General features: G+C 36.7%; 1 protein-coding gene across 6 annotated transcripts in view; it reads right to left on the bottom strand.

The window, feature by feature from the left end:
• SLC12A7 (solute carrier family 12 member 7) overlaps positions 1–22,855 on the bottom strand; it is a 79,528-nt gene that overhangs the window by 10,019 nt on the left and 46,654 nt on the right. For all 6 annotated transcript variants that reach the window (XM_071450094.1, XM_071450102.1, XM_071450122.1 and 3 more), the window contains exons 12-21: positions 22,356–22,530; positions 20,433–20,551; positions 19,626–19,724; positions 17,625–17,744; positions 15,836–15,940; positions 13,572–13,740; positions 10,761–10,956; positions 5,731–5,900; positions 5,448–5,579; positions 3,169–3,276 (exon numbers count right to left, since the gene is read on the bottom strand). In XM_071450094.1, the coding sequence (XP_071306195.1) occupies positions 3,169–3,276; positions 5,448–5,579; positions 5,731–5,900; positions 10,761–10,956; positions 13,572–13,740; positions 15,836–15,940; positions 17,625–17,744; positions 19,626–19,724; positions 20,433–20,551; positions 22,356–22,530 (1,393 nt within the window). The remainder of the gene's footprint in view (positions 1–3,168; positions 3,277–5,447; positions 5,580–5,730; positions 5,901–10,760; positions 10,957–13,571; positions 13,741–15,835; positions 15,941–17,624; positions 17,745–19,625; positions 19,725–20,432; positions 20,552–22,355; positions 22,531–22,855) is intronic.

Genomic DNA, 22,855 nt, shown 5'->3' with positions numbered 1-22,855 from the left:
GTTATGTTTTGCAGGTACTTATTATATTTATATCCAAATAGAAACAAATTGAACAAGTTTTCAAAAAAAGTAAACAAAAATCTGATGAGTGCTCGATCCCCAGTTCTACAAAAAAACCCAGAGGCAAGATTAAATCAATTCTGTTTTTAAAAAGTGACAGGAGAAGGGAGGATGAGGGTGATTGCTCAGGGGTAAAAGCATGCTTATGACTAAAACAGCAAATAAACACTGTACAAAACCATAGTCTCCACTTCGGGAAGGTCTGAGCCTCATTTGAAGGCATGCAAGCACAAAAGTGAGGTTAAAGTACTAATCTTGGTGGTAACAGGAAACCAAACTACACTCACTATTCAAAACTGGAATACCAGGTTATATTTGAAGGCCTGGAGACAGATATTAAAATGAAAAGCAATGCTAATTTGAACTAGTGATACGAATAAAAGAAATGTTTTGGACGTCAGCAAAAAATTGAAAAGAATGGCTCAGCTAATTAAAAAAAAAATGATTAGGGTAAGAATGGGCCAGGCACTCTGAGTGCATACACTAATCTTGTAGCTCCAGAAGAAGTGAAGACATAAATAAACTGATATGGTTCAAATTTTTTTTAATGATTCCTTGTTAAGTGGTTCATTCTGTTGTACCCCCGTGTTCTCCCCAAGCTGGTTTACCCCTGGTTTTACCCTCCCTCAAAGCTGTCCCTCGTGCCATTCCCTGCCCCTTGTTCCAGCTCTTTCCCTGCCTGTCAAGGCATCCCAGCCCTTGATTCCCAAACCTTCTCTGCCACTTAAACCTCGGGCCAATCCCTGTCTGCAACACCCCTTTGGAATTCCCCTACTACTGGAAGCCCCATTGGCCCATGTGACCCATCCTCTCCACCCTCCTACCCCAGTTGGCCCCAGACACTTGATGTAATCCCCTCATTCCTCCCCTGACTATTCCCTATTGGTTAGCTGTTTGTATCCACCTCCTGACTTGCGTCTGAACAAAACCCCTTGCACAATAGAGGTGGAGGCTTTTTGTCCTGCTCTTTTCATCTGGAATAAACTGCTCCTTGTGGAGCCTTCTCCTTTCTCCTCTGCCTGGTCCCTGTCATGGCTTGTGTCTGGCATCTTAGAGCAAGTGGCTCTAAAGGTTCTGCCTCTGGTAAATCTCCATACTGAGGCAGTTCCCCACTCCTGGCGTTGCACCGGAGTTCTAAGAGTTAGCCTGGGTTCTGGCGGTCACTTCAATAAATCACATTTTCTTATGAAAATACAAAAGAACAAGGTAGATTTAGATATTCTAATCAGAAACAATCAATGGATATGACTTTTATTTTTGGACAAGGCAGTAAGTACTAGACGTTCCTGGAATTACCAAGGGTTTTACTTTAGACCCTGAAATAAATTCAATGGTGTTTTGAATGTTCAGATTTTACCCTGCCTGATAAGAAGGAAGAAACTGATGCTATAATGGTGATGGTAAAGTTCAGGTAAAAGTGAGTAATAAAGAAAATTATATGGAGGGAGTAGAAGGAAATAAAAACTTCCAAACAAACAATATTCTGAAGTATAGTTCGGATTCCCACCAGCTCAGAGCTGAGAAGAAATTCTTTCATCTCTCTGCAATTTATGTGCTATAGAATACAGAGCAATAGCTTCCACTAATCATGTGGAAGTTAAATCCTTCAAAATCTACAACAGATAAACTACTCAAACTCCACTGGAAAAATACTACTGTTCAGAAAAGAAACAATAAGGCTGAATAAGTTGTACAGAAAAGTTTGGGTTTTTTACTGGAAGGATGTTAGGCAGGCTCAAATTGAAAGAAAACTACCATGACATGGATAAGAAAGATGTTTTACAGCAATAAACTGTAACAATAGCAGGCATCTTTAGGAACCTTTAAAAAATCATGTGAGATGGAAAAATTAATAGAGAGAAGAGGACAAATAAAAGGAAAAAACCATAAAACCCCCAAACTGCTCGGACTTGTATGATTAACACCACAAAAGACAAGCCATAAGAAAAAAAATCTAGCTGTTATACAGTTGAGCAATTAAAGACAGTGGAGTTCTTGTTTGCTATGGGATGGAAATCATTTATGTGATGGCAAAGCCAGAGCATTCACTATCTTCTACATCACTAAAATGTCTTGATAATACTGAAGAGTTAGCAGAATAGATGAGGGGGTAGAAGCACAAACCAAAAGGAAATGACTTGTAAGTTACAAATATTCATAAAATTACAGCTGAATGAAGCTTGTTGGTACAATATGCAAAATAATAAAGATAGGGGAGCAGCAAAACCAGCATTTCCATCTTCATATTAGAGGATTATAGTTTGTTGGGCTAATTTTGGTTCCAAAAAAAAAAAGGAGTTGATTCATAAAATATGCAAACTAATGCAGAAACTAAAACATAGTGCAATTTGAACAAATGTCTATTATATTGTGTAATATGGTGTATTTGTAAGTCATATGATGAGTGGCTGAAGGAGGTAGGGTTCTCTAGAATGGAGAAAAGGAGGCTCAGGAAGGACTCTCTCACTCTATTCAACTACATGGAAGACAGTTGTAGTGAGGTGGGGATTGGTCTCTTTTCCCCAGTAACAAGTGACAAGAGGAAATAGCCTCAAGTAGTACCAGAGGACGTTTAGATTGGACATTAGGAAAAATTTCTTCATGGATAGGATTATCAAGCGTTTGAATGGGCTGTCCAGGGAGGTGGCTGAAGTTGAGTCCCTGGAGGTATTTAAACAAGAGGGACATGGTTTAGTTGTGGATTTGGCAGCGTTAGGTTAGTGGTCAGACTTGACGTAAAGGTCTTTTTCAATGTAAATGATTGTATGATGCTAAGACCAAATCACAATCAAAGATAATCAGTCCAGTTGCATAATCATGAATCTTAGCTACTGATGTCAAGTTTGGAAAGGCTTTTAATGTATTCCACACTGATGCTCAAATGTTTTGCTAATCAACACTTGCACTCAACAAAAACAGGAAAACTCTTAAAATCTGTTTAAATAATTTTTTTTTCCCCCACATAACTTTAATCTTGCAAGTAAAACTGGTTGTAGAGAAATGCAGTTATGAAAGTTTTTGACTAGCTAGAAACTGATTAGAAGCTACAGCCATTAGATCATACTTTGAGATTTTTCACAGAACATCCTGTCAAGTTGAAGATCCTACCTCCCTTTCTCTTTCATTCTTTGATAGCTGCATCTGTTTTAGCATCTGAGATCGCTGTTCCATCATAAGTGTCTTCTCATATGTGAATGCAGAAATATCGTTTTCAAACTGCAAAAGAAATTGGAATTAGTAACACCAGAAGAAAAGTACTACTTACAAGGACAACATTTAGATAGTGTATCTCTCATACCTGTATTCATTTGGTGGATGTATTCATTAGAGTAATCCTAAGCATATAATTGATCAATCACTTCTGTCCTCATTCTTAAAGCTTACTCTTAAAACAGCAATTTCATACAGTGAACTATCCTACTGTAACAATATTATTGTGATTTTATCTAAATTTTAGGTACTTGGAACAGACTTTCCACTAACTATTCTGTTCCAACTAGGCTGCAGAAATGAGAGTTGAAAGCACTTACTTAAACTGGGTATGCATTGCTGCCACCTGAGCATGTGTGGACACTTGTTTCTTTAAAACCTGTAACTAACTGTTAGGCACAAATAACACATTATGCTTTGATCAGAGAGAAATGTTCATAAACAAAGCCATTTCTTGCCATAGCAAGAAATTCTGGCATACATTGTCATATTGGCTGAAAACTAAAATACAACATAAAAATCTATACCAGTCACCTGTATTGTCACTGACTTGTAACATATCTCTTATCCTCTGGAAGATTCTCAGAATTAAATATTACCCACAGAAGAAAAGAATAAATTGTATTTCTGTAGTTGTTTAATCCCAGCCAGCAACCAAGGCCCATGCAGACTCTAACTCCCCCACAAGTGGATTTGGGAGAGAATCAGAAGGATAAAAGCTAGAGAACTCATGGGTTGAGATAAAGACTGTTAATTAGGAAAAGCAAAAATTGTGCATTCAAGCAAGAAAAACAAGGAATTAATTCACTGCCTCCCATGGGCAGGTCTCCATCATGCATAATAGTTACCTGAGAAGACAAACAGCATCACTCCCAACATTCCCCCCTTCTTCCCTCTTCTCCCCAACTTATATCCTGAGCATGATATCATATGGTCTGGAATAGCCCTTTGGTCAGTTTGAGACCTGTCCCAACTGTGTCTCCTCCCAAACCCCCCCAACTTCCTTGCTGGCATGGCAGTACAAAAACCAGAAAAGATCTTGGTTCTTGCAAGCTCTGCTTCACAATAACAACAACATCCCAATATTATCAATCCTGTGCTCAGCACATACCCAAAACACAGCCCCATACCAGCCACCATGAAGAAAATTAATTCTACCCCAGCTTAAACAAGCACAACTTTCTATATTGCCCCCTGCTCAAAATTCAACCAAGTCGGAGCTATTTCATGACACTCTATGTTCTTTCAACTGTACATGCCACAGCATTTGAGACTTTCATATTTAGTACTCTAAGCAAAGAACACTCAATTTTTTCACAAGTAGTTTTTTTCCTAAGTAATTAAAACAATTCTTAAAATAGTTTTATGATTAATTAGCATGATTTTTTTAATAAGTTGTGGTGATTCTATAAATGAGTGGTAAGAAGTTAGAAGTTTTCAACCAGTTTACTCATTTTCATCTCACTTCAGAATGAGTAAAAGTTTTGGTTGGTTTTTTTTTTTCCTACGAGTCTTACTTTTAACATTATGCTAGTCGCCTTTTAGTGCTGGAAATTACATATTTAGTTTCCAAAAAAAGTGGGCCAAGACAGACATAGCTTTTGTCCTTTCACCTAAACAGTTTATGACCCATATTTTAAAAAGGAAAAAAGTTACCAAATTCATTTTGTTACTACCTTGACTTGTGAAACTGTAGGTCCTGCTTTCAGTACTGGCTGAGGTTGGAGATGCCAAGAACAACTCTCATTTGAGCCTAGGGATTCCTTATTCTAGAGAGGTATTCTTAACAGCAGTTGGAGACATAGACAAGTCCATCCTGTCTCATACCATATGTCTTAGCTTATTAGATTAAGCACATTTAGCCTTCCATTTCACTGCTTGCTAAAAATTCAAGCTTTTCCTTCTGAATGAACCAGCTGTGTGGACTAGTAGTCATAAATAAAGTAAGAATTAACACATAAAATATCTCAAAGTCTACTTGAAAAACCCATTAAACTCACCACCACATACAGCAGTATTGTAACATGGTAAGATAATGATGCTTAACTTCTTGTTTTTCGTGGGACTACAATTTTTTAATTTCTATATTGGCGCTAATAGCTCTTTATTTGAAAAAAGCTAAACCTGTTTTCCCAAGTTCAGTCCCAGTTGCACCCTAAAAATATATAATTACAAACCATTTCAACAACTTCCACTTGAGCATTTAGTCTAAGGTGGTATAAGAACATCTGAAGATCCTTCTTCATTTGAATGCTATTATCATCCATTTGAGCAACGGTGAAGATACGCATTTTACATTTTCTCCAAACCTACCAAAAAGATACATAAATAACAGTTTGTAACACTGTGATTGCTATTACTATGCATAATTTGAACAAGGTGAAGGAGTATTTAATTAGACATGCTTAGAACCATTTAGTGCTAGAAAATTAAATCCCAGCCATTTTCTGTTGTCCTTGCCTTGTGCTGTCGAAGGAGGAAAGGCAGCAACATCAGCATACCACCATCATGAACAATCCACCACACATCTATATTTCCTTCAGTAAAACGTTCTTGATTTGTTGGAAATAAGTCAATGTTTTTAGCCACCAAAAGTGCTTGTTGAGCTGAAGTTGTTTCTCGTACAGTATCTGTAAGGGAAAACAAGACATTTAATCAAGGACTCCTAGCTTTCATACACAAATTTTGCTTTTGTTTTAAATGCAAAAGATTAAACCCTCCCATATTCTGCTGAGGCAAAAGAGGAATATTCCAGGTGTCTTGGTGAAAGAGGAATATCCTGGGTGTCTTGGTTGCAGCTGGGACAAGGCTAATTGTTGCAATAGCAAAGAGGGGTGTGGGTAGGACCCAGAGGTTACTCTACACTACTTAATGCCGTTGCTGAAAGCGGGGGGAGTATCTTCCAAAGAGAAGGGGTTCCTTCTGGTCCAATAAGCATGATGCTGATTCTGAGCTGGAGGGAGTGGTTGGGTGGCACCAGTTCTAAGACAGAGGGAGAGGCTGAGGTGGCACAACCTCTAAGACAGAGGGAGAGGTTGAGGTGGCACAACCTCTAAGACAGAGGGAGAGGTTGAGATGCGATCAGATGGAGCTTCATGGTGAGCATTTTTGCATATGCATCATTCTCTCTTTTTGCTATTAACATTGTTGCTGTTTCCAATAAATGGTACTCAACATGTGATCTTTACCTTTTGTGCCTCTAATTCTCCTCTCAAACAAGGCTCAGGGGAAAAGGAAAAGTGAGTGAGCAGCAGCATGATTTGGAGTGCGTCAGTGAGAACACTAAATTAGGGAGTATGACTCCTAAGCCACAACAATCTTGATTTGGTGTCTGAGGTGAGGTACAATGGGTTGAGATAAGAACAGACTGCCCAGAGCAGGTCGGAAACAAATTTGATCTAGGCATTTTTTGGTTTAGGTATGGAGCCACTGGTCGCAATGTTGCTTGGTCTGTTCAAGTGGGAGTGGTACCTAATCCTGTATATATTCCTGTATGTGCTCCTCATTATATTTTTCAGAGTAGGAAGAGGGATCAGTATTTCTTTGCTGATATACTGAGGGATGTCAGTTTATGACATGGTAACATCAAAGACAATGACGATCATTTGGGATATATATTGACCGTTGCTCTCTCAGGTACTACCTTTGCATATTTACTAACCATACATACTCTGCGGCAGGAATGGGAGAGGATAATTTTCCCCAGCTTTTCATCCCCTTTTCCTGGCCTTTTATACCCCCTTCAGCCTGTTATATTCAGAGAATTCTGAATTCCATTTGGATGTTAAGGAAATCATATTCTTTGTGCTAAGTCTGTCAGGTCTCCTCAGTCTACACTATGTTTAGAGTGACAGAGTTTTCTTAGGAGTTTGCTCAGACATCTGTCCAAAGGGTGTATAATCATGAGTATCAAGGCAAGTGGGAGAAAATGGGCCAGCTTTTGAAGGATTATTCTGCTCCAGTGGTTTGGAACTTCATTCCTGAACAACTACAGGACCATGGTAAAGTAACAGAATACTTGACAGAAAAATGCTGTGGCAATTCCAGGGAGGTGTGAAGTTTTGCAACATGCTGGGCCTTGGCTACTATTTATTGGACACTCCACAATACTAGACAGCAGTCTCAGGGGGAAGAGGAGAAAAGCAGACTGACAGGCACTGTGGCCACTCAAACTGCAGCTGAACCAGAGGAACAACCTGTGCCAGTAGTAGTCACTCCTTTATAGAAAAAAAATCAAAGACAAAATTAGTTCACTTAGTGAAGGATGAAAAGGAAGGAGAGATCTCACAACATGAGGAACAGACAGGGCCAGAGATAATCACCCAACCTCTATCTCCAGGTGAGCTGTGAGATGTGCAAAAAAAATTTCAGCCACCAGTCGGGTGAGCCGCTATTGACTTAGCTGCTCTGATGCTGGGATATTGCTGCCTGTAATATGAAACTAGATGGTAGTGAAGAGATCCCTGACCTCGTATGTCAGCATTGGCAAGGGGATTGGGAAAAAAACAGAAACTCTTAGCCTCTGGAGTCAAGTCCTGCCAAGCATGAAGGAAAGGTATTTTCTCAAGGATGACCTAGTACTGCACCCATGCAGGTGGAACACCATGGAGAAAGGTATCCAGTACATGAGAGAATTAGCTGTGCTGAAGGTAATCTATAGGGATTCAAATAACAAACAGTCCTCTGTAGATCCAGATGAGGTCCATTGTACACAATCCACATGGGAGAAATTTGTACAGCATGTGCCACCATTGTGTGCCAACTCATTGGGACTGATATCAATGAAAGGAGAACAAACAATGCTTCAGACATATATCTGATTACAACAATATTAAGATCATCTTTTTCCCTCCCTAATGACCTATGCCTTGGCAGTCCAAGACTGCAGACAGATCAAGCTCAAGCAAGTTAGAAAGGAGCTATCCCATGCTCTGCCAGTATGCAACAGAGTTGCTGCTATAAGAAAGCAAGGTTGCACTGGAAAAGGGTGAAGCTCCAGAACACTTGGAATACATTGATTACATCATCTTGTGGTGCAACACAGCAGACGTTTTTGAGAAAGGGGAGAAGATAACCCAAATCATCTTGGAGGCCAGTTTTGCCGTAAAGCAAAGTAAGATCAAGGGACCTGCCCGGAAAACTCAGATTTTAGGAATAAAATGGCAACATGGACATCATCAGATTGCCATGGATGGGGTCAACAAAACAGCAGCTACATTCTCACCAACCAGCAGGAAGGAAGCACAGGCTTTCCTAGGCAGTGTGGGTTTTTGGAAGATGCATATTCCAGAACACAGTCAAATCATAAGTTCTCTCTATTATATGATTCAGAAGAAGAATGATTTTAAGTGCAGTCCTGAACAACAAAAGGCTTTTGAATAAATGAAACAAAAGACTGTTCGTGCAGTAGCCCTTGGCAAGTCAGGACAGGACAAGATGTGAAAAATGTGCTCTATGCTGCAGCTGAGAAGATTATTTCTTCCTGGAGTTTCTGGCAAAAACCCCCAGTACCTGGGGAGACTCAACAATGATTCCTAGGGTTCAGGAATCTAGCATGCAAAGGACCTGATGCCTGTTACACCCCTACTGAAAAAGGGCTACTGGCATTACAACTGCATATTATAAAGAGGTTCAAGCATCTTCAGAAGTGATTAGCACCAAAGCACAGCTCCTCCCGGCATTTGACTGCCAGTGCTGGGCTGAATGTTCAAAAGAAAAATCTCTTCCACACATCATGCCACTGATGTTATGTGGAGTAAATGGGTCATGCTGATCACACAGTGAGCTTGAACAGGAAACCCCAATTACACAGGCATCTTAGAAGTCATGACAAGCCAAACCAAAAGTAAAAATTTTGTACGGAAATCAGAGGAGGAAAAGGTGATACATGCTGAGGAGGCCCCACCATATAATCAGCTACCTGAAAAAGAAAAGTGTTATGCTGTTTTTACTGATAGTTCCTCTCATATTGTAGGGATGCATGGAAAATGGAAGGCTGCTGTATGGACTCCTGTGTGGTGAGTCACAGAAGCTATTGAGGGACAAGGTGGATCAAATCAGGTTGCGGAGCTGAATGGCATCCAGCTGGCTTTAAGTATCACTGAGCAAAATAAATGGCCAATGCTCTAGCTGTAACTGACTCATGTATGCTCTGTGGGGATGGCTAAAACTACTGAAAAAGACCTATTGGCAGCACAGAGGTAAAGCCACCTGGGCTGCTGAATTGTGGCAAGACATTGCTGCTTAGGTAGAGAAGTTGGTTATAAAAGCATCATGTAGATGCACACATACCCAAAAGTCAGTCTATTGAAGTACATTGCAACAATGGACAGGTGCATCGGACAGCCAAGAATGAAGTCTCTTAGGTGGCAACATAGGCTGAATTATTTCTGGCTCAGTGGGCCAATCATATCTTAGGTCACTGGAAAAGAGATGCAACATAGCAATGGGCTTATGATGGAGAAGTGGACAATGAGCATGGACTACGACAGATGCACCAGTTTTGAGCTCCTGATGCAGCTTGCAACCAGCCCTCCTGCTCTGGAAAACACTTAAAACCTGCAGTCATGGACTAAATGGACTCAAGAGACATCTTGGAGGAATGGATAGCGACTGTGGAAATGATACTTGTTTGTATATATATACATATATATGCGCACACACACATTCATATACATACATACGTACATGTACATATATATATATATATATATATATAAGTTGGAAGGATTAGAATCCGGGCACGACATAAATGGTATAAAATGGGTGGATAATGTTTTGCTTCTGGCCAGGACACAGTTAATTTTTGCAACAGCCAGGAGGGGGCATGGCTAGGACCCAGAGGTTATTCTATACCACCTCAGGTCATTTCCAGGGGCAGGGCTAAGGTAGTCTCTTCCAAGATGAAGAGGTTTCTTCTGGTAGAATAAGCATGGGCCCGATTCAAAGCCAAGGAGGAATGGCTGATCGGCACTAGTTCTGAGCCAGAGGGAGTGGTTGGAGTGGCATGGCTATGGTTGGGTCAAGCTCTATGGTGGACATTTTTGCATGAGAATCACTCTTTTTTTGTATACTTTCTGTTAATAACACTCTTGCTCTTACTGCTAATTTTCTTATTTCATTGCTGTTTCCAGTAAATTGTTCTTATTTTAATCTGTGGTCCTTACCTTTTGTGCCTCCAATTTTTCTCTCCAACCCAGCCCAAGTGAGGTGGGGAAAGACAAAGGGGGACAGCAAGCAGCAATGTGATTTGGAAAGTCTCACTGGGAGCACTAAATTGCTAAACCATGACACTGAATTTAGTGATCAACCGGCTTAGAAGAAAAAGCAAACCTGTGGTTGAAGAGGGCTGAGAAAACCCACTCCAGATTAAATCAGATACAGATTCAATTGTCCACCAGGTGTTCAGTAGCACATTTCCTCCACACAGCAAATACATTAGTCACACAGTCAAATTACAAATGCAAATGAGAAAGTCAGTAAACACATACCAACAAAATTTTTCCATGAGAAACGATTTTCTGCCTGCTTCCACGACTGTGGCCATGCCATCAGGACCGTGTTGTGCTTCATCCCTCCTAGACCAGCTGACTGAATCAAATAGGATATTCCATCTCTGAAGTTAGGAGATACCACAATCTGGCAAAATCCTTTAGTCTTTTCTACACCCATTAAGGCCTTAACATTCTGCAATAGGAAAATTACACATAGGGAAATACAAACCATCAACACTGATAATTAACACCAGAAGGAGTAACAGCGTTAAATAATAGCAAAACTATATCAACAATGTATAACCAACATGAAGAAAATACTAATTCCAAAAGAATGAACATGATTCTATGAAAACTAGAGCCCAAATTGCTACCACCCTAAAAGACACCACACAGTTTTTTCATTATTTTAATTATTCAGCCTTTTACTTCCAAAGAAGAATGAACAAGACATGAGTAAAAAAACACATAGATGAAGATAAATGAAGTAACACTGCTTCAGGTAAATTCAAACCAGTGACTGAGAAAGCAGCATATGGTTGGAATGATCAGTCATTTCTTTTGGAATTGGAAGAATTTGGATGTGCGATGCAAGTAGTTAAAAAGAAGAGGCTGTCAAAGTTTCTTAAATACCTTTGACATTAAGAGGCTAAGTATTTATCAGCTTCCAACATAGAAAAACAGATGTGCAGGAGAAAATTGGAAGCACTGTCCAAATAATGACAAGATAAACCGACCAGATTAAGTATCCCACACTCCTTTAATTTCAGAATAGCTTCCCTCCATTTAAACACTGACAAACATAAAGACACATAACAAGGTAGTTTAAAAGAAGCATTCAAACCGGTATCAAGCTTGACCAGGGAACATGAGCTTTGGCAATTATTATTTTCGCATTAAATAACTTTAAAACCCCCCATCATCATCAGTGACTTGTGGGGGAGATCAACATGTTTCAGAAGGAAGAACTAGTACATAAATATTTTGTATTTTACAAAAAAACAAAATTTGTCAAAAATCGTCAGGAACAGATTAAATCACAGAGTGCCAGGCACTGTCTCAGTGTAGCTTCACATCAGAAACTCCATGTAACAGAGAAAAAAGTCTTCAGAGAATTTGCTAGCAAAGATAACAAGTATGTCTGTACAAATAATATCTGTGAGGGTTTATCAGTTTAAATAGATGGGGTTTTTTTTAATGACAGACAGAAGAAAATCTTTATTTTCTACAGGTCTCCTAGAAACACCTTTCTAGTTTAATTTCTCCAGAACCAATGAGGCCTCCAGATGCTGAAACTTTTACAATTCATCTTCATTTCCAATTTAAAAGCAATAGTTTCCTAAATCTTAACATCAGGTCTGACTTTCCAGAAAACCCATGGATTAGGCTTCATCCATGGGTTAAACTCATGGATGAGGCCTAATCTCATTAATTTTCCATCTCTCAGAAAAACAGTTAAGTTAGGCTATCTACAAATAACATTTCAAATTCTTGTGGGTAAACAGTTTCTGTTTAAAGGTTTTTTCCTGTTTTATTTCAAAGGCCTAATTTTGTATTCTTCATCTTGTTTTCTACCAATACATGTTGATAGCAACAGCTTATTAACAACTACTTCCACAATATAGCATGGTTGGACTTTTCAACTTGTTTTCAACTTAATTGTTCTCTTAGAACCTTTTCATGTGATATCAAATAGGTAATCTATCTTTATACTTTCTTATTTTAAAAACCACTATGGATAGGACTGAATAGCAAGAGGAAGAGAAAGAAAACTGTGAGAAAATGGACAGTTAGCTATGTTAGCTAGTCCATTACAAGATTTTAAATGCTCATCTATTTAAGAGATACCAGGTTTGAAAATATCACATGGGTTTTTACACAGCTTTGAAGGCTATTTGGACCAAAATAGTAGGCATATCAACTGGTACTCTTTTGAGCAACACTGCAGAAATCAACCAATATGGAAGATATAATGGCAATCAAAACCTGCTTTTGGACATTTCAAAAAAGTACAGGATACATGATAGTTTCTCCAAATGTTTCCCCGCTCTATAAAGATAGGAGGAGGAGAGTTTGCATAGGCAAGTAAACACAACTATTATTATTAAAGAAATTGAATTGAAACTAAATTTACTTGTGTTTGTAGGTATAGTTGGATATAATTTTAAATTATATAACAACTTACTATTTTTCCTACCTAGCCTACTTTTTCTGGAGATATGGTATAAATAGAAAAATAAAATAAAGGATCCCAAGAAGGATCCTGTTCACAGTTTTCTGGTAAAGAGTACTCCTAATCCTGATTCTCATATGTATTTCTAGAAGGATGTAGAAAATCACATAATGAGGATGATATTATGTCAAACATTTGCATTTGTTAGTTAAATATTTTGTTAAATATATGCTGGTTTCTTTATAAGGTAATTTGTTAAAGCTTGCTGGGTTTTGGTTGTTTTTTGTTGTTGTTTTTGGGGTTTTGGGGGGGGGGGGGTGTTTTGTTTTTTTTTGGAGGGGGGTGTTAAATTTTTTTTTTAATGTAATTTGATTGTAAGCCCAGGACTCTCCATATTTAAGAAAAAGCTAGGAAGTATGAGTGTTGCCTCATCCTATTAGAAAATTTTTTAGAACATTTTGCTACATACACCAATCCATTCTTTTTATATAATCACTGATTGTGCTGAAAGCAAAAATAGATGTCTTATTCAGCATTTCACAACAGTCTGTTCTCATTAAATATATAAGCTATCCAGATTCAACATTTAAATACTAATGTAAATTACAAGTATTTGCAAGCTCTCTTTTACATACCTCTTCAGCTTTGTGAGTTTCTGTACATTTGTCTAAGTAGATTCCCTGAAGCACAGAACCCACAATAGTCAGTCCTTTACCAGCCTTCAACTGAGAGGTAAAAGAAAGCAATCTAGGGTGTTTGACTAACTGCTCATTATCCAAGTTTAACAAGACCAAAAGTTGAGGTCTGCCAAACAAAGGGAAAAGAAGTTTAGTGCACACACACACATTCATTAGGAAGAACTGGAAAACTAAAATTAAGAATTAATAAAATGCAGATTAATTGCTTAATTCAATGGAAAGCAGCCAACTCCTAAGTAGGTAAGCCATTATTTGCAATTACAAACAACAGTTCAGGTACAGAATACGTAAACCATCACAATGTCATTTTGAGAAGTTCCCTTAAAGACCACTTTCCCCTAGAAAATTATAAAATCACTCTTCCAATGTCATTTGGTGCAACCTGCTGCTTGAAATGACTAAACACTGAACATTGTTTACTGCTTCATTCAGTTAGATATGGAAAATCTCTAGAAACAAACCTCTGGGTCACCTCTTCAGTGCTTAATTATTTTATCATGTTCTCTTATTCTCCAACTCTAATCTGCTGTAAGAAATCTGACTCCATCGTCTTAGTAACCTTCTTTTAGGTTTTGTATGTTTAATAAGTTAGTTATAACTTTAACCTCTTCAGCCGCCTCCAAGCTGAATAGGCATAGCCCCTCAGTCCCTCCCCACAGGAGAGATGCCCCTGTGCTCCAACCATCATCTGCAGTCGTATCTACTTGAGTTTGTCATTCCTACATCATGGTACATAAACATGGAAGAAATATTCTAAATGTATTCTAATGAGTACTAAATAAAAATAAATATCCCCCAATATATTTACTTCTCAATGTACTATTTGTCCTCCTGTCCAGCATGCCATTGCCATGACACACTGCTGGATTACTATCTCCTGGGAACCACAGGCCCTTTTTATGAAAGCAGCTTCCCAGTCTTGTATCACTGCTCTGAATATGCCTGTACTAGGCATATTCAGGTAAGGATAGAAAGATAACTGCAAGTTATCTAGCCTGGATTTTCATGATGTTCTCAAATGACCCACCCCTCTACCTGCGTAGGTCCTTACAAAAGGACAGTCAACTCCTTAATCATACTAAGAGTAACCAAAGTTCAGTTTCAACTGCATACTAGATGAGGATGCACTGTTTCCTTTAATCAATATTCAATCCACTTACTTTTCCCAAATCAACATTTTATACTTTTCCTGTCATTGCTACAAATTCAAAAGACTGATGACAAGTTGGATCGTACTCAAAATTAGCACAGTTTAAGATGTAATAAGATCATTCAGTTCTAGCAATTACACTGACACAATAGAAAGCTCATTTGGAACTGAAGCAGTCAAACGTTTAACAGGATTGTCAACGCTACATTACATTGGTATTTCTGAGATGCCAAGTTCATCAGTCCCAGGAAAAATGGTAAAGTAATGCCATTGTACTGAAGGACAACAGAATACTGCATGTGCTTGCACTCCATGATACTATCACTGAGCAGTGTCTAGAATTAAAGTATCACTTTACATTCATCAGAAGTGACAATGTGCAAACGTCCTTTATTTTTAAATGTTAAATAACTTTTAAAGTTGGCTTTGAGGAAAATCAAATTTAACAAAAATTAAATTTAAATAAAATATATTGCAAAAATAGTAGAGGACATCTAACTCCTCCATTACAGTAAAATGCGAGATTTTTTTTTTTAAGGGCATATAAGCAATTTAGAAAGTGCTACTATTGAATGAAGCTATATAAAAAGAATAACACAAAAAATAATTTAAACAAAAAAGGGTCCTCTATAGATTTGTACAATGTATTTCAGAGGAAACATACACATAAACAAACAAAAAAAAATGTGAATTGTTCTTATGGAATTGCAGTGTTTCTTCTGTAGAAACAGTGAGATTCAAGGGTAACTGTTTCTTTGACTCTGAAAAATCTATAAATAATCAAACATTACAATTCTTCTGCACTTTTGAAAACCATGTCAACACTATATGGATTTAAGTGAAGTTAGTTTGCCACAAAGTTGATGACCACAAGTCACATACCGTTTCAGTAAAATAGTAGTATTGCAATGACATAATTGCCATGCCCAAGTTAAAACATTATTTTAAAGGTGAATCTCACTTTATCTTTACTTCACTGCTTTACCAGCAGTATTCCAATATATTTCCATATTTCAAGAATTAAGTGACTCTGAGAAACATAGGACTCTACCTCCAGTTCTTGGTGTGAGGAGGACCGTCTTCAACACGAAGCAAAGCATAGCGAGCTGCATTCAGAGACAGTCCTCGGATTCCATCGCCCCATTCTTTTTCCGCTCTTCAGGATACAAAAGTGATTCAATTAACAGGGTCCCATTTATTTATACAGATCAAGTACTTTTTCTCATGTGGGGGATAATGGATGTAAAAAATGATCACTCTCTTTTTGCATGAATGCATGAAAAAACCTTGTCTTGTAGACTTAAATCAAGATTGAAGACTAACCAAGATGAAGCAGTTCCAGACCCCTTCAAGGTAATTTTTTCCATATTTATAAGTATTTACTATGGTCTATTTTATACTTCAGAAGCATTTTTGTAATGGTGAGAGCTACTTAAGTTGCTTTTTAGCACTAGAATGAATAAGTGAAGGATACTTAAAAAGGAATTATTTTAAAGCAGCAAAATTAGTAAATGAAACTTGACTTCACATGGATTAGTATAACGTATCTTGCCCTCAACACCACCACTGTAGTCTTCTCCACTCTCTTTCCTTCCCAGCTTCTCTCCCAGAAAGCCTAAAGCTCCAACCATTCTCCTGACCATTTTCAGTCTCCCTACCTTTTCCAGTCCTTTTAATTCCAATATAGAATAGTGATGATTGAAATTGGTCAGGAGAATGGATACTATAACGGCATGGGGTCCCTCTCCCTTGCCCACCCTCCCTCCCTCTGATTTTCACTCATGAATTTTCTCTGAGCTAAGCTACCTCTAGTAAAGCATCTCCTTCAGCAAGGTAAATGTCCTGGCATGTGCCAACATTTGAAGAAATTATATATAAATTTGGAATTATGCATAATTTTATGTATGAACCTATATATATATTTATATATATATATATATATATATATATATATATATACACATGCAGAACTGTTACCATCTGATCTGACTTCCTCACTAAAATCGGGAAATTAATTTCCTTATCATTAGACCTGTAAATGGAGGTGTTATAATCCAGGAAAGCATCTAATCTGGAAATGGAGATACTAAAAGATGGAGGATCCACAGGGTGGAACAGTTTATACCAGCTGATCCACTTTAGAGCTGTGCTTAATCACCCATCAAAACAGTGGCCTAGCTTCAATTTCCTGCTCCAAGATATTACTATTTTCTTTCAGCATAGGGTATCTATCCTTAGAAAGGGACAGCATGCATCTGTACTGATCATAATTACCTGTAGTGTTTCTATATGTTATTTAGTTGAGGTCTTTGCTGTTTGGTTTTTTTGGGTTTTTTTATGAACACAGCATGCCCTTTAAGACTCATAGTTGCTCAGCATGTCCTACAGGTATGACTGTCTCTTGACAAAGGCATACAGTATAAAGTATGTTGCAATTTAAAGATTAATTCTAGAAAGTAATCAAGTCCACACACACAAAAATGTGTTTGAGCTTCTGCACAAGGTAATAATAATCTACAGTCTTGTAATAGCTGCTGCTTGATATTGAAAGGTAATATTCCTGAAGTACCAAAATTACACCATCGTCTCTTCTCCAGCGAGAGTTTCCCAGACTTATTTGCTCTTATTTCTGTCAGTTCTCACTGATGAAAAGTATGTAACAGATCTTCCAGAGAAATTCAAATCGGAAAACTTACAACCCTTAACAGAGATCAGATCTTACCTTGTTTCAAAGAATACTCTGAACTTTATTACTTCAATTGTATCTGTTTTATACAAAAGAGCTTTTTGCTGAATGGTAAAGATATTAAATATAGAATAAATAAGATATATGGTCTTACCCTCTATATTCTATGTATTTGTATATACATCCTGCGATTAGCATGGCAATCAAAGCATAGTACCAAGAGCAAATGAACATCAAGGCAAGACATAAACTCATCCCCACGAATGAAAGAGTCCTAAAAGAAACCATTTTTTTCCATTTTTTTAATAGGCATGCAAATGTTCTACAAAGTTAATTTCTTATTTAACTTCCAGAAAGACTTTTCACCTTCAAAGTCTATTTTTTAGCTATTATAAAATAAAAAATGCATTGTCCCAATTTTAGCTTATATGAAAAAATTGCATTCAGAACCTTTGTGTGACATAAATAATGCATCTAAATTAGATATAACAATAGATTTACTACATTTGCAGTATATACAGTATTGAAACTTTAATACCTCCAAGTAAACTCAGTTTCAAAACACATTATCACATACTACTTTTGATTTGAATTTAAGTTAAAAAATTCAAACAGTAAAAAACAACTTTGTTACTTCCAGCAAAAATAGTTGATTAGTTTAAATTCTATTTGACTCATCAATTCTATTCTTCACTTCTGTTGTGGTCTGTCTCTTGGCCAATAACATAAGTCAATAGAATACAGAAAACAATCTTCTAAAGGTTATGAAGAAGAATGAATGTAAGCTGAAAAAATTACAAAATAATTTCCAAACTTAAGTATATATGCCTGATTTGCCCATGTTTATCCAATTTAGATGTAAATCATCTCAAAATCGACAGTTTTGTGTATACTTTTAGTCATATACAACCTCCCAAATTAGTTTTCACCCAATTTCCAAATTACAGCTAACTTTGACTATATTGATGGGGTGTCGATATATTTAACTTTGGTTGGTACCTTTAGTTTGGTACTTTAGTGCACTGAGTTCAAATTTAAACTAAGGGAATGCTTTCTACAAGTTCTGAGGACATCAGTCTTGTAGTTTGTATAAAAAAACAACAGCTGCTCTTTCATGCCTGAATTAATCTAAGACTCTACTTTCACTCAGAAAAGAAAATGCCACCCCAATTCCTGCTAACATTCCAACACCTGCTTTGGCTAGAGGTAGTCACACAGTGAGTCAGCTGCGTCACTGATGTCTCTGAGAAAAATACAAAAATGAATTGTTGCCAAATGTATGTATTTGGAGGGTTAGGTGTCAAACTAGTATGTAACTACAGAGCAGATTCAACAAGTTTTATCAAAGCCAAAATTGCAACATTTTGTTTTCACTCAACTCTTTAAAAGGAAAAGCCATAAGTAACTCTTACATCCCAAAATCACGCCAGCTTATCTACTAAATGCTCTAGTATTTAAGGTTATTTCAGCAGTAAAATTTCTCAATAGAATTCTTTTTAATAAAGCTATGTACTTTTAACATACAGTTAGAAAAAAATCAAGAAGTTTCCCAATCTTAGTTTGAGATGTTTAAATTCTTAACCTGTTAAAAAAAGATTAAACCAAAAAAACCCACACTTTCACCTTCTGTATTACTCATTTTTTAAAGGGTTTGTTTACTTCAGTTATCAAATGCAATGTCCAAAGCATATTTTAAAACCAGTCATCACATCATCAATGAACCAATTGATGTGTATTGAATGAGACTTTTTTCTGTAGAAGTTTTAGGTTTGTGTATTTTTTGCATAACCAAAATAAAAATTGTCCTAACCTTCCTGAACACTTTTACCAGTTCTCCTTAAGTATATATACAAGGCAGATTTCATGGTTTTTCATACTCATTTTCCCACAGAAAATGTCTTGGCTTCTAAGCGGAATAAAATGTCATCCTGTAACCCTTTTCCAAACCATCTATATTAGCCACACATTTTCATGATTACTGTTGTTACTATGGCGCTATTCTAAAAACATGAAAACAATTTATGCTCTTATTGAGTGCATGAATCATAACTCATTTAAGTCAGAAGGGAGATTTTGCTTTATTATTGCAATAAAATTAAAAATTTAGGGCTGTATAGTTAGTTTTAACTCTTCTGAATGAAGAAATATTCCCTACCAGTGGTAATACTTGAAACGAGGTCTCCAGTTGGGAGTTCGCAAAAGCGTCTGAACTGCACAAGCCAGATTTACAAACATATAGCACATAAGGAAAAACCTGTTAAGAAAGGAAGAGCATTTTCTAATGAGAAACGTACTAGGCAGATGTGCATTAAAATATAAACACAATCCAAAAAAGGAAAGGAAGGTGTCCAGTTTCCTGTATACTAGTATACAGTTTTCTGTATACTATATTCACAGTGGCCAAGAGAACACAAAACACATATTAAGATTGCTTACAGAATATTAGGCCTCAAAATATCATATTATCATAATATAGAGGCTCAAAGACATATTTTGGAGACAAACGTGGCAACTAACTGACAATCATGGTGTATCATTTTTGGCTGGGACAGAGTTAATTTTTTTCTTTTTCTATAGTGGCTCAGATGGTATCATGTTCTGGAAAAAATAAATTTTAAAAAAATTCTATTCATATTTTAAAAGACTGAATCTTGTCTGTCTCTGTTAGATGCACTTGACCTAAAATAGCAGTAATTATTTTTTTAAAATCCAAGTTTTTTGAAATTTGAACATATTTTTATTAGCATTCCAGACCTCTGTCATGGAAAAACTTCTTTGTGCCTAGAAATTAGTTCAGTCAAAACATTTTTTTGTTTCATATTATCTCCAGGATCAAATAGGAATATAATTTGATAGAAAACAAAGTCCAACATGTATTATTTAAAAAAGAAAAATAATTACCTAGTTAATTTTAATAGAAAATATTTAACTTAAGAACATAAAACATCACATTCATACTTACATTGAAAGAATCGGTGCTACACTGTCCAATGAGGCTATCAAAATTCCTATTTCACAAATACCAACAGTGAGAAGCAGAGCCCAAGTTGGTTCTCCATTTGCTTTTCCATGACCAAATATCTAGTTCAATTCAAGTTCATAGTAAGATTAGGGAAAGCTGTTCATTATACAGTAATAAACTTTGGTGAAAATCATGAACTAACTTATTTAGTCTAACTCGAACTTAAAGTAGTTATTAGTTACAAAGGAAAATGATGCAATCTATCCTGTGAAAAGCCAAAATTAAAATTGCAAAACACACATATCCAATATGAAATATGCTTACTAAAGTAAGCAATGACTACATAACATTGAAGTCCTATGGAAGCTCTCATTGAAATATTCTTAAGAAAATTAAAAAACATATGCATAAGAGATTTATGCCTAGTCAAAAGCTAATATAGTTTAGGCCAGTACTTTTGTAAGATAGAAATTAGGTGTCAATTCAGTACTTACCAACATAATATTGACCCTTAAAGAGAAATTAGACAAGACTATGATCCTGCACAGTGCCCTACCAAAAAACATTTTGCATGTGGTAATTTCCTTTGTGGAGAATTCTCTACAGCCATACTGATGACAGGTGGCAAAATGCCTGAGATTCCAGTGGTATTTATTCTCCTCCATATTCCTCCATACAAATACAGAAATTAAGACCTCATTCATTCTCCATGCTGTCCTCTTCTTTTAGCTTCCTGTCCTCCATCAATTTTCCTACTATTTTATTAAAATCCTTTTCTTTTCTACTCATGGTTCAATCTTTAGAGTTTTTTTCTTAAATAAGTCAGTCTTGCTTCTATAATAATCTCCTTCCATTTCCTTGATTATCCATGCAGTAACCGTATCACTCCAAAACAGCAAGTGCATTCTCAAGTGTCAAATCCTCTAAATATCCTGCTTCTCTTCAATTCTCCTTCTTTCACTTCCCGAACCACAAATCTTTCCTTTTGATTCTCCATTCCTTTCAAGTCTAACTCTCAGGACATGTAATCATGTCACCTTCTCTCTGCCAAATTTTTGCTTCAGGCAAAAGTAAATCTTTCTTGTTTCTTTTTCTCTACACTACCCAGAACTTACTACTTACTCCATTACAGCCCCTTTCCATTGACAAGTCAAACTCCACCACTACTCAGTCCCTCCATCATAGCATATTTAGTGTACTTGTTTCTTGTTACAGATAGTCTTGCAAGTCTTGAGGTAAGCTTTCAAACTCCAGACTTCACCATACACATCAGAGCTTTGCTCTCCAGTCAGTATAATCATTTGGAGTTTTATTTACTTATTTTTAACTCAAGTGTAGTTTAGGTTTTGCAGAGGCAGCCCAGCAAGAATTCTCTCATCATCTTCTGTTTGCCAGCTCCCTTACTTTGAGAAAAATCTGATTTATTTCTTCTTAAAACATGCACTTGGAACAAATCTTCATATTTGGAGTAATGGGATAGAATTCTATTGTTACATCTTTACTGACTTAATTTACCTTACGAAAATGAATAAAAATTAGAATTTCATCTCTGTAATATGAGAAGTTTTATGCAGTTCCATAGTGAGATTAAGTAACTCTGTTCACAAATACGAGCAGTAAACACAGCCTAGAGTCTAGAAGTTCAGTTATGAATTGCTTCTTAATTCATTTATTTCCATTTATAGAATACTATATTCTCAGTTTGGAACCACCAACTTTTATGTGTAAAATCAAATATAATTAAATTGCACTGCACAAAAATATTGAAGCTCAAACTTTGTCCTACAATAGCCTGATCAGTTATTGTACACAAATAGAACTGAGCTCCAAATCTTTTCTTCACATGCTACAGGAACGGCTGAAATAATGTGTCAATTTTTTTTTTCAAAATACTGTAACAACATGAACAAAAAAAAATCTCACTTGAATAAATGGTACAATGCCATCTCTTGCAATGGCCTGCAATAGCCGGGGTGCACCAGTGAGACTCTGGAGACCAGCACCACATGTTGAAAAGAATGAACCAATCACAATAACCCATGGAGAAGGCCAGGCTAGTGTACCAACCACCAGATTTCCATTAACTGCTTCTCCAAACCTTAGGAAAGAAAAGGGAAACAAAAATAATTAAAACAAAACAAAAAAAGAATCAGTAAGCATTAAAATAACTTTTACTATAGCTTCAACACCCACATTTCAATCTTTCTGGACAGCAGCACTTTTTGACAATAAACACTGTGTTACAGTATGCACTATAGGATTTCCCAACCAAGCAATCTCTCTTTATTGTGATGTTTTAAAGAAGACATTATAATCACTTCACATTAAGTGCTGCCTCTAAGCAGATATAGCAATTATTGGATATAATTTCTGAATAAAACAGTAGCAGGAGTATGTACATTTGTATCTTACAGATCCTTGTA

Source organism: Agelaius tricolor, unplaced genomic scaffold (genome assembly GCF_023055355.1).
Source record: "Agelaius tricolor isolate 1412-34295 unplaced genomic scaffold, bAgeTri1.0.p SCAF_2, whole genome shotgun sequence".
Lineage (NCBI taxonomy): Eukaryota > Metazoa > Chordata > Aves > Passeriformes > Icteridae > Agelaius > Agelaius tricolor.
This window is presented reverse-complemented; position numbering and strand designations above follow the sequence as displayed.